Genomic DNA, 14,739 nt, shown 5'->3' with positions numbered 1-14,739 from the left:
TACAGAGTTTTATAGTGTTTAAAGAAAACTAATACAAGTAACTCTCGATTTATGCGAGTATTGTGTCCTTGAAGAGGTCGCGTAAATCAAAAACAATGTAAATCAAACAAGAGGTAGGTTTCTATCGAAAAATAAATATTCACTTTGTTCAGTGGAGAGAGAGAGAGAGAGAGAGAATATCCATATCACCGAGATGTCCACTCATGCACCCAGTTTCAGCATCACTCGTGTGAGGAAGAAATGAGGGACACCATGAGCAACTGTCTAGTATTGGTACCGGTACCGAGCAGTCTGGTGCCAGTACCGTACCATATAGCTGGTACCGTTAGTACCGGTACCTGCCCAGTGCCCACCCCTATTGTTGAGTAGCGTGGCAGCGTGGGTACTGTATTGTCGTTCAAATGCTGCGTGGGAAGAACTGAGCTCAGATGTGTGGCCGCGGCGCCGTGTGAGTCAAGTTGCGTGAGACATCTGGTGGCCACTCCACAGCAGCGAGGGTGTTGTTGTTGTTGAGTAACATGGCAGCGTGGGTACTGTATTGTTGTTCAAGTGGCGCGCAGGAAGAACTGAGCTCAGCTGTGTGGCCGCGGCGCTGTGTGAGTCCAGTTGCGTGAGAAACTCGCGAAACCAAACTCGCGTAAATCGAGAGTTAACTTTAGTGGGAGCATGGGTTGCAATGCAGGGGAATGACTGCAGTTGTGTAACCAGCTCATTTGAACGGACTACTGGTTTGTAAGGTAATCAATATTTGTTATTGTTATTATTTTTATTATTACAGGAAACCCTCTACAAATCAGATTATAGTCCGACACAACTATGAAGTTGATTTGGGTGGGGTCTGAACCTCTTCACAGTGCTGCTGCATCACCCCCAATACATCACTTATAGGTCAACTATACACTATTTGAAGTTGTGTATCAAATGTTCTGTGTTCATTAAATAAGATTTGGCGCAGCTCTGTGGTCAGGGAACTCCCCAAGTGGGCTCCACTGAACTGGACTTCATAGCTGAGTCTGACCATAATTTTTGGAAGATCTCACTGGACTTCATAGCTGTCTGACTATAATTTTTGGAAGATCTCACTGGACTTCATAGCTGAGTCTGACTATAATTTTTGGAAGATTTAACTGGACTTTATAGCTGAGTCTGACTATAATTTTTGGGAGATCTCACTGGACTTCATAGCTGAGTCTGACTATAATTTTTTGGAGATCTCATCTGGAATTGCTGAAATATAAAAATATCTGATGTTTAAAAAGCATGTTTATAGCCAAGCAAAGCTGGTCCAGAGTTTACCAGCAATTTTGATCAATTCTTGCATAACAGATTGACACTTTAGGACAGCTGGAGTAAAGCAGAGATGTATAATTTTAATTTATATGATGCTAGATTACGGTCTTGTGCAGTGTGGCAGTGGTGAGGTGTTGAGGGTGGTGTTTTTTGTAAAGTTGTAAACAAAGCAAACAAAGTATGAGGGGCACCATGCAAGTCAGGAAAGCTAGTCTGAGTGAGTAAGATATGAGTTGCATCTGTTGCACAGAAATTGTAGGTTCATTGAGCTATTGCCTGTGTGTCAATATGATCCATTGAGTAGCTTCATTCCTCTTGCCCTATGCCATTGAAGGTACAAAAGGGACAGCACTTGGAAGTCTGACAGCCTTTGATGTGATCTGGAGTTCTGGATTGGTGGAAAATTTCTTGATGTAAACTAGAGCTTCGTTCAATTTACAATATCCATCCAGACATGCCATTTCAATCCAGACATGTGCTGTATAGCCCGGATTTTGTTCCAATTTTCAAATATGTGTCCTACTATTGGGAGGAGGGGAGAGGATAATGAGCAAAAAGGATTGATTGATTATGTGGCAGTAGATGAAAGGCTAAGAAATGAAACTTGTGACGCGAAAGTAGTAAGAGGAATATTCGATGGATCTGACCATCTTGCAGTGCTGGCAAAGTTAAAGCTGAAAGTAAAGTGGGTGTTTGAAAAGAAAGGTGAAGTAAAAAAGGAAATACTGAAGATAGAGAAGTTACAGGAAAAAGAAATAAAAGATGAGTATAACCATGAAATGTCAGAGGCCTTGAGTGAAAAATGGGAAAGTGTAAAAGATAATACAAATATTGAAAAAGTTTTTGTAACATTTAAAGAAATAATTGTAACTACAACAAAAAAAGTGTTAGGGATGAGAGTGGTGAGAGATGGAAAAAGAAAAGGAAATTCATGGTGGACAGAAGAGGTAAGGAGGATAGTAAAAGAGAAAAGGGAACTTTTTAAGAAAACTCAAGAAAGAAATGTGGCTGAGCAAGTAAAAAGGGAAAGGAAAAAGAAATATAGAGAATGCAAAATGAAATTGAAACAAGCAATAAAAGAAAGTAAGAAGAGAGTTGATAAAGACTTTGGAAAAGGACTAAGTGAAAAGTATAAAGGGAACAGGAAACCATATTGGAAAGAAGTAAAAAACAAAAGAAATGCAGAAAATATCTCCTCAAGTAAAATAAATGAAGTTATGGATGAGAATGGAAAGATGTTGAAAGACGGGGAAGCTGTAAAAGAGAGATGGAGAGAATATTTCAAAAACTTAATGAATTTTGAGGATGGACGTCCAGCAGCTGTAACAGCAGCAGTTTTGAGTAGAGGTAGAGGAGGAGTATATAAAGAAAGAAGTATATATCAAATTGCAATATCAGAGGAGTGGACCTATAGAAAGCCAGGCCTGGAATGTCATATGTAGTCTGGCAAAGTACCTGTATTTATACACTTTTCAAATTAATACATTCGTAACAATATCTGTCGCTGAGCTTAGAAAACCTGAATCTTAGCTTAGTACAGAACAAGGGGAATGCTATTTTATAAAGTAGTATGTGGTTAAGCACCACAGTAGGAATGAACTGAATTTAAAAGCTGGAGGTTTCACTATATAATTATGATTACTGTTGTTACTTCGGTGATCACTCTTATTTTATTATTTATGTTGTTATTGTCACATGGATTCATGTGAAATAAGAATTAAAGGAGATTACATATAGAGGTGGTATGAAATTAAATGCATTGAATCTCTGGAAACAGAAGTGAGCCAAAATGTGAATGAAAAAATTAAGATGGTGAGAGACTGTATATGCTAACCTAAAATGTCCATATATGAAGACTTTTATTTGGAGAGAGGCAACTTGCAACAATAGTTGTTTATATAGTTCATGAGAACAGATGAGGAAGAGGACAGGTATTTGATAATGCTAGATGGGATGATATATAGTTAAAGGACAGTTGCCTCACTGATACCAATCATGACACCATGATTTGATATCCTATTCAACCAATCAATCTTATTAACACTTCTCCTCTAACTGATTTTGTTACACCTCTTTTAGTCCCCCATAGTGTTGCTTTCCTTGCAATATTTTATTGCTGTTTTCATGCTCACTGCCACTACCTTTCCCTACAGCCTTACTGCATAAGACTCAAGTAAAAAAAATATTCCAGCTCATCCCTGTACTATGTAACTTCCTAATGCAAGAAATGACCAGTATCTTCAATATTCACTTTTGCATTCCCCTGGAACAGCTTTCCTTCTATTGTAAGGGCCCAAGACATTGATAAAGATCCCAAAGGCCTAAGGCACAGTATACCCTTTGGCCCAGTGTTAGTGCCTGTCTCCCTTCTTGGGAGCCCAGGTTTAAATCCTGTGTTGATTGTTGGGAAAAAATATTTATTCTCCCATATAGATCAGTTTTTTATGTGCTATGATAAATGGAAATACCCCCATGACACAAGTGGCAGCTTTATGATCCATTCGTGTTTTGTGTTTCTCCCCATGAAGGAAGCAGAAAATTGGATAGCTTACAGATCCTCCATCCCTGGTAATTAGATTTAGAAGCACTAGAGAAGAAGTATGAGTGAATAGTCAAGCTGATGATGATTACTGAGGCACTGGAGACAAAAGCAGAAGTGATATAAATATATAATATGTGCCATTAATTGGCAGGGGCCCTTGCTTTGGCAAACTATTAGTACTATCTTTTTGATAATGCTTGATTTGATTTTTGAGCTTAGAATTCATAATTCCTAAAATGGGTTGAGTTCTAAATATTGTGAAAAAAAAATTGGAGTATTTTTTTAGGAAGCTATAATTTCAATTTTATATTTTTAACTCAACTTTTAGGTACAACTTATTGAGTTTGATGATGACACAAGCTTGGTGACCAAGCAGACCTTTGAACACCCAGCAGGAGAAGTGTGGAAGATTGTGGCAGCTCCACAGAGTCCAGACATGATAGCAACTGTCTACAATAACAGTGAGTGTCATTGAATGACCTGAGAGTGTTTAAAGTGATGAATATTTACTTCCCTGACCAATATCAATAACGATGACATATATGCATGTTTCCATTTGTTCATATATTGTTTATCTTTTTAACTCCTCACAAAATATAGTCCCTCACTTGATGCAGGAAGTAACTTTCCAAAAATGCTGTTATTTTGAACTTCATGAGGTATAGAATATATATATATATATATATATATATATATATATATATATATATATATATATATATAAAATATATATATAATATATATATATATATATATATATATATATATATATATATATATATATATATATATATATATATATATATATATATATATATATATATATATATATATATATATATATATATATATATATATATATATATATATATATATATATATATATATATATATATATATATATATATATATATATATATATATATATATATATATATATATATATATATATATATATATATATATATATATATATATATATATATATATATATATATATATATATATATATATATATATATATATATATATAGGGTGATGTGGGGGTATGTTGTACTATTAGTGGAAAAATATTATTGAAAAATCCAGTTTAAATCTTGAAGGTAAGACTGTAGGCTAGAAACATCCCTCAGGGACTGGGCTATCTTCGACACACAGCTCAATTTTGCACAAGGCAACTAAGTACCTTTTTTGGGCCATTCAACAAAAACTTTCATTTTGTACGAATCACCCCCATTGTGGGGATGCTTCGTATATGCTATGGGGATGATTCGTACATGCTATTTTCACCCCCCAAAATTCATTTCAAACTATAATAAATGAGATATTAATGTCTGAAATTAAATAAACACATTATATTAAGTGTTCTATTAATGAAAAAACAACAGTAAAATAATATGTTTTGAGGCATGACTGCCTTATCTTGGTCACCCTTATTACATGTCTTTTTCACCCTTGCAATACCAATCAAACATACTATAAATGAGATTTTGCTGTGTGGAATAAAACAAATATACATCTTATATTTTTTTTTTATTATCTAAACAGTGCAAAAATATACCTAGTTCTAACTGCTTTGTAACACTGCCTCATTTCATGTTAAATGAGGACAGGGGATGACTTAGCTTAACTATGTTGCAAAGTCTTTGGGTCTTCCCCTGCCGGGGCACCAACATACCTTTGCAGTATTCCTTAGACCAGTGGTTCCCAACGTTTTTGCACTTGTGACCCCTTACCCAAAACCTTGAAACCCACGTGACCCCCTACTATCACCAGCTTGATTTTCATTTTATTTTTTTGTTAAGGAGAGAGAAAGAAATGGTATCTTTAAAAAATCATTCAATAATTTTGTAATTATTTATTGGCAAACTAAATCACAGCATTGATCAAATCTTAACTCACAAAAAGAGGATAATTATTCTTGCAATATTATCAACATACATAGTTTTCCACAGCTATCAAACCTAAAAAAATACACATACTGAAGCACAGCTGAACAGACACTCAAGCTTAGGTACATATGTATAAACTCACATGTAGACACATATACTCGCTAGTACAGACACACATACACATTCACGCAGGGACATACACTAACAGCCACGCGTACAGACACCCCCAATGTCATCTAATGACATTGGACCGCTGTAACACACTTTTTTTTTGCACTGAAGCAAAAGCAAAATATATGTACGAGCACAAAAAAATCTAATTGAGGAGTTGAAATCAATATTATCCCAAGCAACTAATAGTACGGTTTGTGACCTCCTTGCTAAGGCTTCTCGACCCCCCAGGGGGTCGCGACCCACCGGTTGGGAACCCCTGCCTTAGACACTTTTGCTTCGTCCTCTATTAAAGGGAAACAAAAGGTGTCCAGAATCCCAAACTTAGACTTGAGCCGGGGAAAACTTACATTATAGTCGGTGTTGTCCTCCATAGAGAGGATTTTACTGAAATAATGCACCTTTTCCCCGGCATTTCGACCTTCCTCCAGCTCCACCAAAATAAAATCCCCTACTTCTGCCTCCTTCTGTGCAAATGGATAAGGCTGGCCTGCAGCTTCACCATCTATACCAGGGGTTCCCAAACTTTTTGTTCCTCAGTACCCTTAGACTCTTTTTATAGGTTCCCATGTACCCCTAACACTAAAAATTAAGCTTGATAGTAAAAAAGGACATTTAAATATTTTGATATTTTAAGTTTATTAGAGTCTTCATGTTTAGATTACATAGGCATCTTAAATGATGAAAACAGAAATAAAGCAATTACTAAGGTAACTGATATTTTGATCCAGCACATACAATACATACCTTTTTATTATTATTATCCAAAACATTAATGAACAAAACTCAGGTATTCTTATTTTAATGCATCGCACTAACTCAACATGAGCGCGGACGAATTAAAAATAACTGCCGCCCTGTGTTTCTTATTTTATAATAATGAAATGTACTGCTCTTTAGCGCTGTCTTATATACTAATCAACACAAAGAAAATGAGAAAAGTGCAATCTGAGTGCAGATTACAACACCATGTATTGTGCAAGTAATTGTTTCCTTCAGACCAAATGTACCCCCTGAAACGTGCAAATGTACCCCTGGGGGTACATGTACCCCAGTTTGGGAACCCCTGATCTATACTATCCATCTTATCAGAATATTCAGACGAGTCATCCAGAACCAGCTCAGGGTTGTCCTCATCTTCACTGCTGGATGGCCCTTGAGGCTTTTTCTTAGTGGTCCTGCAGCTTTTCTGTTTCTTTGGCACACTCTTCTTCTTTTTGCCTTTCTGTCGGAGGTTTTTGATGGCCTCCTCATTTTCTGTGAGGATGCATGCAAGGACCCTCTTCCTCCCTTTCCCATGAGGTCATGCTGCAGCCTTATGATAGGGACAGATGGTTTCTGGTGTTAGGCTCGTGGTGGAGGTAGAATGAATGGCAGCTGCAGTACTGTCCCTGGAGATGGATGGTAGGGAACAGTCAGACGTACAGTAATCCCTCGTTTATCGTGGGGGTTAGGTTCCTGAACCCCCCGGGATAGGCGAAAATCCGCGAAGTAGCGACCTTATATTTATTTTATTATGTATATAATTTATATATTATATTTTATATATATTATTTATATAAGCACGCATATCTCTGTGAATCTTGCCTCAGCCTGTGTGAACAAGGTCACCCAACCACTAGTTTCTCGAGAGATTCAAAGTCTGCTACATTTCACAGGAAACTCATCAAAATTCTAGTCAGAAACTCAGTCACCAACATGTTGGTTACTTGTGTGGTCGGTAAGTTGTGGTCACAAGAAGAAGATCGTATCGGCTGTTTGGTTTAGTAGCTCTCCACGTGTTTATTCCAGTACCGCAAAGAGCTCCACGAGACTAGATAAGCTTGGAGTAATCATTTTGAGCAAGTTTAGGACTTAAGTCTTGTTCAAGTGTTGTCATTGCCTCATCCTGTCTGGGTCCTCACTGCCAACTTCTCGAGCATTTAACGATAGCAAGCTGTAACACACTCTCCATTTGTCTTCGAGCTAACTACTGACGAACCAACAAATGCTACGGTCGCTGAGCCAATCAGTGCCCAGGATACAGAACACAGTGCTCTGGTTGGTCGCCTCCCATCCATCAGCCAATAGTGTGGCGTGTACGATCACACGTGGGCAAACTAGCTCAAACGGAAGCGGCCGTAGCTGCGTTTTACATACGTGCGAGTCTTTGTCTACTCATCTGCAGTGCGCTACATATTTTATTTCAATTTAATATTATTTTAATATATTCTTATTAATACTTTCTTAATTTTTTTTATACTGTTTACAATTTTTTTAGGCTAGAAAATGCTTCTTTTACTGCAAAATAATTAAAATAATAAATATATTAAAATAACTCTATACCGCAAAATTCCGCGATATAGCGAAAAATCCGCGATACGAAACTAAATATTTACAATTTTAAAATCCGCGATACAGTGATACCGCGATAAGTGAACTGCGATATGGCGAGGGATTACTGTACTGGAGGTGGAAGCTATGCCTAATAGGCCTGTCAGAGGTGCAGGAAGATGGGGCTGCCTCCAAAGCAGGTGGCTGGGAGCTGGTACTAGGCCTGTCAGAGGTGCAGGAAGATGGGGCTGCCTCCAAACAGGTAGCCGGGAGCTGGTACTAGGCCTGTCATAGGTGCAGGAAGATGGGGCTGCCTCCAAAGCAGGGTGGTCATTACCATCGTTATCCTGTGGTGGTGCTGGCTGGTCACTGACTGCTGACCTCATGTAGACCTCATCAGGAAAGATGTTCCTATTGATTGGCCAGATGCCAGTAGCCGAAAAGCCACTCATCACATTTGAGGGAGTGCAGGCTCTAATCCATGCTTTGAAGGCAAACTCTGGGAGCATGTGCTCTGTAATGTGGGTCTGAGGATGCATGATCGAGTAGTCATTCAGTATCCCTTGCATATGACTTGAAGGGCCCAAAGACAGCAACATCCAATGGCTGTAATTTGTCAGTGGTATAGGGTGGCAGTCACAATCACCATGCCATTATTTATTGCATATTCAATGGCACTGATATTCATATCGCATTCTGCAGTGTCCAAAATGAGAAGGATCTTGCTCTCTGGGCTGCAGAATGTTCTTTCCTGAATGTGCTCCAGTGTTTGCAAGAAAAACACACTCCCCATTCATCCAGCCTTCGTGATTGAGGAGGCCTTTGGACCCTGAAATCGTCCCTCTCATGAAAGCGTCATTCCAGCGCTTTCTGGGAATTATAAATACTGGAGGAAGGAACGTACCTCCGGCATTAATAATTCCCACGAAAGCCATGGAAGTTCCTCTTTCACAAGAGATCTGTGATGCTACTGGCTTTCCCTTCTCACAGACAACTTTCAAAGGTTTCATGACAGTACTTAGACTGCTCTCATCACAATTGAAGATCCTGTCAGGACTAAATCTGTATTTTTCAATAGCCTCAGTATAAGCAGCAAAAAAGATGCCTACACTGTGCTTATTGAAACTCACAGCCCTGGCAATTGACACTCCTTCTGAAGCCTTCAGAGTCAGCTGTGGTTGGCGAGACATGAATGCATAGTACCAGTCCCTGGTGGCAGACTATTCCCTCTCCCAAGCTGACGGGATGCTTGGTGACTTGCAGGCATGCGCGTACTCGTAGGCCAGCTTACGGAGCCCCTTGGCTGGGAGGCCGTAAAACTTCTTGGCGATCTTGATCACAAAATCAAAAAGGTGTGCCTCCTACTCCTTAGTGAAGACCTTTTGGGGGCTAGCCTTGAGAGGGACGAAGGTCTTACCATCAGCAAACTTTTTGGATCTATTTTTTTTTTACTGCATTCTGAAAAAAAAAGAGAATTAGATTTCAATGGCTGTCCTACATGATATGCTTCTATATTAACAAAAATATTAAAAAATACTATACAACAGGTTATTGACTGGATTGAGGATAATTTACAGGTTAAGTACTACACAACATATCCTCACATAGTACTCAGACAATTGTGTTGATGTATTGTGTTGATGTAAGCCATTAAGTAGAGAAACATGGTGTCATCACTGTAGGCTACAACCATGTCAAATAGCAACATATAAAATGGGTAAGATATAAGTATATTTGGTATATAGCATAATACATAGAGTATAGTCTATAAATTATAAATTTCCTATACCCTACCCACCTGTAAGGTCATCGCTTTCACTCCAAACTTCTCACAGGCTTCTCTGATACTGCATCCTGTTTCTATTCGGTGCTGAAAAGCCTCCTTCAAAACAGTTCTGTCTGTTTGCCTCAGCCCCTTTGGCACAAACTTCCTCGGCATGTTGATATCTGAAAGTGAATCTGTCATTAAATATCTGACAACCACTGACATGAAAAATATGGGGTGAAGTGTCCAGTGTGGGGGTACACCGTACACCACCGTGTGCTGCACCCCCTACCTACAGCAGATTTTAAATATTTTTTACATATATACCCAATAATCCTATACATCTACAGGTAACTCTCGATTTACGCGTTTTTTAAATAACGTGGGGTCCAAAATCCATATAAATGTTTGATTTACACGTTTTTTTCACTTATACGCGATATTTTATGGAATGGCCACCAGATGTCTCACGCAACTGGACTCACACGGCGCCGCGGCCACACAGCTGAGCTCAGTTCTTCCGGCGCGCCACTTGAACAACAATACAGTACCCACGCTGCCACGCTACTCAACAATAGGGGTGGGCAGGTACCGGTACCAGTACCGGTACTAATTGTACCAGCTATACGGTACGGCGCTGGTACCAGACTGCTCAGTACTGGTACCAATACTAGCCAGTCGCTCATGGTGTTCCTCATTTCTTCTTCACACGAGTGAGGCTGAAACTGAGTGCCTGAGTGGATATCTCGGTGATATGGATACTCTCTCTCTCTCTCTCTCTCTCTCTCTCTCTCTCTCTCTCTCTCTCTCTCTCTCTCTCTCTCTCTCTCTCTCTCTCTCTCTCTCTCTCTCTCTCTCTCTCTCTCTCTCTCTCTCTCTCTCTCTCCACTAAATGAAGTGAATATTTATTTTTCGATAGAAACCTACCTCTTGTTTGATTTACATTGATTTTGATTTACGCGACCTCTTCAAGGACACAATACTTGCGTAAATCGAGAGTTACCTGTATAAACTTCACTGCACACGTACAATACTACAAATATTCACTAAACATTATTACATTACATTTCAATTACATTCATGAAATATTTGTTTTCTCCTACCATTTCAACCATGTAACTAATTTTTGCTAACGTTTATACACCTGATACTTACCTTTCTTCCTATTAAGTACATGTAAACTATATTGTAGCTTGGGTTTCATCTTGTTTGTACATAAAAATAAAATATGTAAGAAATTTGCGTACGCTAAACCCTTTCACTACATTGTATGGTTAGGCCTCTCGTACACGTGTTACCCTCCAACCAGTATCACAGCGACCACGTTGGATAAAAGTTAAGTATATCGTCAAATATCACGTAAATTTGTCTAATATTCATATTCAATACCTTATCAACAGGATCACGCCCCATTCAATATGACAGAACACTATGATATTGTTACACCAGTTGGTGTGCTTGCGTGTTTGTTTGTGTTGTGTGTAAGTGATTGCATGTGTAATGTGATGAAATCATGGGTAGCACGATGCAGTGTTAACTTGGAATGGTGCAGCAGTTGAAGGGTGAGTGATGCAGGGGGTATGGGGAGACAAGACGAGAGAGGGGTGACGGCGTGCGCTGTGGGGCGTTTGAGAGGGAGTTGCGAGAGAGACGCTCTGCGGGGCAGTTGAGGCGTGACTGCTGGGTTGGTTTGGTCGGTGTTTTGTGCTTGCCTGGAGAGCCGTGTGCATGACTGTCATGCCCCTGAGTGCCCCTTTAGTTGTACCGTGCCCTGTGGACTTCAGTGTACGTGTTTGGAGCCTGTTCAGTAAAGAGGAATTAGTGTTGAGTGTTTCTTTGTGCCTTGCCTCATGCCTTGCCTCCCTCGTGGTGCTGCGGTTTGAGTGTGGGCCGCTGTTGGCTGATGCCTGTTTTGCTATCTTGCTGGGTTCACAATTCATGTGTTTGCTCGGCACGCTGCCTTGCCTGCCCGTAGTTGGTGTGGAATGGGGAGCGGCGTAACATTTGGTGTCAAAGGAGTGGGTATAAGTGAACAGTGAGGCTCGCTGAGTCATCATGGCGTCCCAAGATGGCTGCCGTGAGGGAGAGGAGGTGGGCCATGGGGCTGGCCCGGGTGAAGTGAAACCGGGCCAAATGGACTTGATCGCTGCCATGCTGGCCGGTATGAGGCAGGAAATGGCAGTGGACCATGAGGCACAGGCTCAGAAGGCACACGAGCAGGCTCAGAGGGTAGACAAGATGGCACGCGAGCAGGCTCAGAGGGCAGACGAGCAGGCCTGCCATCTTGTCGACGTTCTGCAGAGCAATATCTCGTCTCTGAAGGTGGAAACACAGCAGTACACAGACCGGGCTTGTGACAAGGTCAGGAGTGAACTGCTGGAGAAGGTGCAGACTCTAGAAGGTGAGGTCCAGGGCATGAGGAAGGTGGAGAGGCAGCTGCGCGAGGTGGCAACGTCGCGTGTGGAGGAAAAAGAAGCCTCACGTGTTGTGGCGGCAAACACCGGGGTGGCGGATCTTTTGGGGGTCGCGTGGGGCCCTTGGCAGGGAACCCTGGGGCCGCGCAGTGTCGTGTCGGAGCCAGTAGCTGCTGCAGGAGGCTGGGGAGCCAACGGAACCACTCTCTTGGGTCCAGCTGGCGCCGGAGTCGGACCCATTTACCCCGCCTCGTTGCCTCCCTCACCCCATCCCCCTCCTCCATGTAGGTTGATTTGCAGCCCACGTGGGTCGTGTCCTCCACCACACAGCCCCTCAGTTTCCCACCGTTCAGGGAGGCGCAGGCTGGCGGAGTATGATGGGAAGGTGGCCTGGGAGGCCTATGTCACCCAGTTCGAGATGCTAGCTGCTGCCCAGGGCTGGGGTGAGGCTGAGAAGGTGCTCTAGTTGGCAACAGCGCTACGGGGCCCCGCGGTTGGAGTGCTTGGGCACCTCCTGCCGGCACAACATGCTTCTTACGGGAGCATGGCGGAAGGCCTGTGGCGCCATTTCGGGCATCACCACCAGGCCGAGGTATACCGAGCCCGCCTAAAGAAGCTGACCCGGGAGTGGGGCGAGACATTGTCCCAGCTAGCGCAGGACGTGGAGGCGCTGGTAAGACGGTCGTATCCTGCGGCCCCAGAAGAGATGATCGTGGTACTGGCCCTGCAGGACCAGCAGCTGCAGGTCTACGTTAAGCAGGCGCACCCTGGGGACCTGCAGGTGGCGCTGGCAAGGGCCTTGGAGTTCGAGGCCTTCCTGAATACAACGAGCGGCCTAGGGGTGGCCAGCCTGCCCTGCCATGACCTCCGGGGCCGGATGGCGAAGGTGAAGATGAAGGCAGCATCCAAAGTATATATAAACCGAGTCAAGTCACTCTGCCTTCAAAACCGCGACCAGCACGTGCAGGGGGCAGTTTGGGGCGGAGCAGCAGGATGATGTCACTTAAAGCCAGTTCACGGGTGACTAAAGTTGTGGCCGTGTGTGCACATTGGATGTGCATTTTTGCCTTCTTTCACCGCACATTCAGGCAAGCCACTGACGAAAAAATTTGCCTTTTTTTATTGTGCTATGCGTGACAGTAATTCTAATGCCTACAAACGGCAGTGTGGTGTGAGAGGGGTCATGTTAAAGTGATTGATTTAAATTAGTCTGCCTTTCTTTGTTTTCTCTAAATCCCTGTTTCTACATTCTCTAGTTTGGCTCCAAGCAACGTCACGCCTCTGCTGTGTCTCCTCCCACAAAGCTGTGTATGACTTGACTTGGTATATATAGACTTTGGCAGCATTGAGGATGGTGAGCCCGGAGGGTTTCCATGGCTCGTGTTGGGGCTGCGGCGAGAAGGGGCACAGGCGTAGTCGGTGTCCGAGGGAGCGTTCCCTCGATGCATTCCCTCGACCGGCTGAGCTCCGACGCCCTCCAACCTCACTGTAAAGATTGTGGTCAGTCTGGCCACCGCCCGAGCGCCTGTCCCAGGCCCAAGGATGTGGCGTGGGCAGGAAACACGGACGGGCTGGAGAAGGGGGCCGAATCCCAGTCATCAGTCCCAGGGCCCCGCCTTGTGTAAGCTGCCGCTGCCTGACCAGTGTGATGCAAGTGGAAGGTGTAGTGGCGAGCGGAAGCCAGAGGGAGTTAGATGCATGTTTGGGCTTGTCGTTGTGCTCAACTGAGTGCCCTTGTGAGCTGTGTGCGTCCCGTGTGCGAGTCTGTCGTGCCTCTGTGTGCCTGAATAACTTGTACTACTGTGCCCCAAGAACTACTGTTCTGTGCGTGGAGCCTGTCATTAAACAAGGAATTAGTGTTGAGAATGTTTCTTTTTGCCTTGCCTGGTGCCTTGCCTCCCTTGTGGTGCTGCGGTCTGAGTGTGGGCCACTGTCGGCTGGCGCCCGCTTTGCTGTCTTGCTGGGTTCACAACTCCTGTGTTTGCTCGGCACACTGCCTTGCCTGCCCGTGGTTGGTGTGGAGCGGGGGGCGGCGTAACAATATGAATGCCTAGACTTACACCAAATGTTGCAAAAAAAACAAAATCTTGCCTTTTATTCACAAGCGGCGTGCCATGGTAAACAAAAGCAGCTTTCTTGTTCATCATCATCATGTCCACTCGCAGTGTTGCTCTAAATTCGAGGATCGTGAAACTCAAGGTATTGAAAACACTGAAAAAGTGCTTATTTGTTCCGACCTGTGGAATTTTTTATTTTATTTATTTATTTATTTATTTTTTAACATATGGCCTATGGCGCCGGTAGACTATCCATCTGGGCCTGATGGTTGGCCCCGAGCCCGTCATGGCGCAG

The 14,739-nt window shown here is 42.5% G+C and overlaps 1 protein-coding gene across 4 annotated transcripts in view; it reads left to right on the top strand.

The window, feature by feature from the left end:
* LOC126999053 (EARP-interacting protein homolog) overlaps nucleotides 1-14,739 on the top strand; it is an 83,740-nt gene that overhangs the window by 25,629 nt on the left and 43,372 nt on the right. For 3 of the 4 annotated variants that reach the window (XM_050861443.1, XM_050861437.1, XM_050861448.1), the window contains one exon: nucleotides 4,161-4,293. In XM_050861443.1, coding sequence (XP_050717400.1) covers nucleotides 4,161-4,293 — 133 coding nt within the window. Of the gene's footprint in view, nucleotides 1-4,160; nucleotides 4,294-10,435; nucleotides 14,316-14,739 lie in introns of those variants that run through there. The other variant, XM_050861453.1, reaches the window with a different exon arrangement.

Source organism: Eriocheir sinensis, chromosome 2 (assembly GCF_024679095.1).
Source record: "Eriocheir sinensis breed Jianghai 21 chromosome 2, ASM2467909v1, whole genome shotgun sequence".
Taxonomy (NCBI): domain Eukaryota; kingdom Metazoa; phylum Arthropoda; class Malacostraca; order Decapoda; family Varunidae; genus Eriocheir; species Eriocheir sinensis.
The sequence above is the reverse complement of the archived record's forward strand: the minus strand, read 5'-3'. Positions and strand labels throughout refer to the sequence as shown.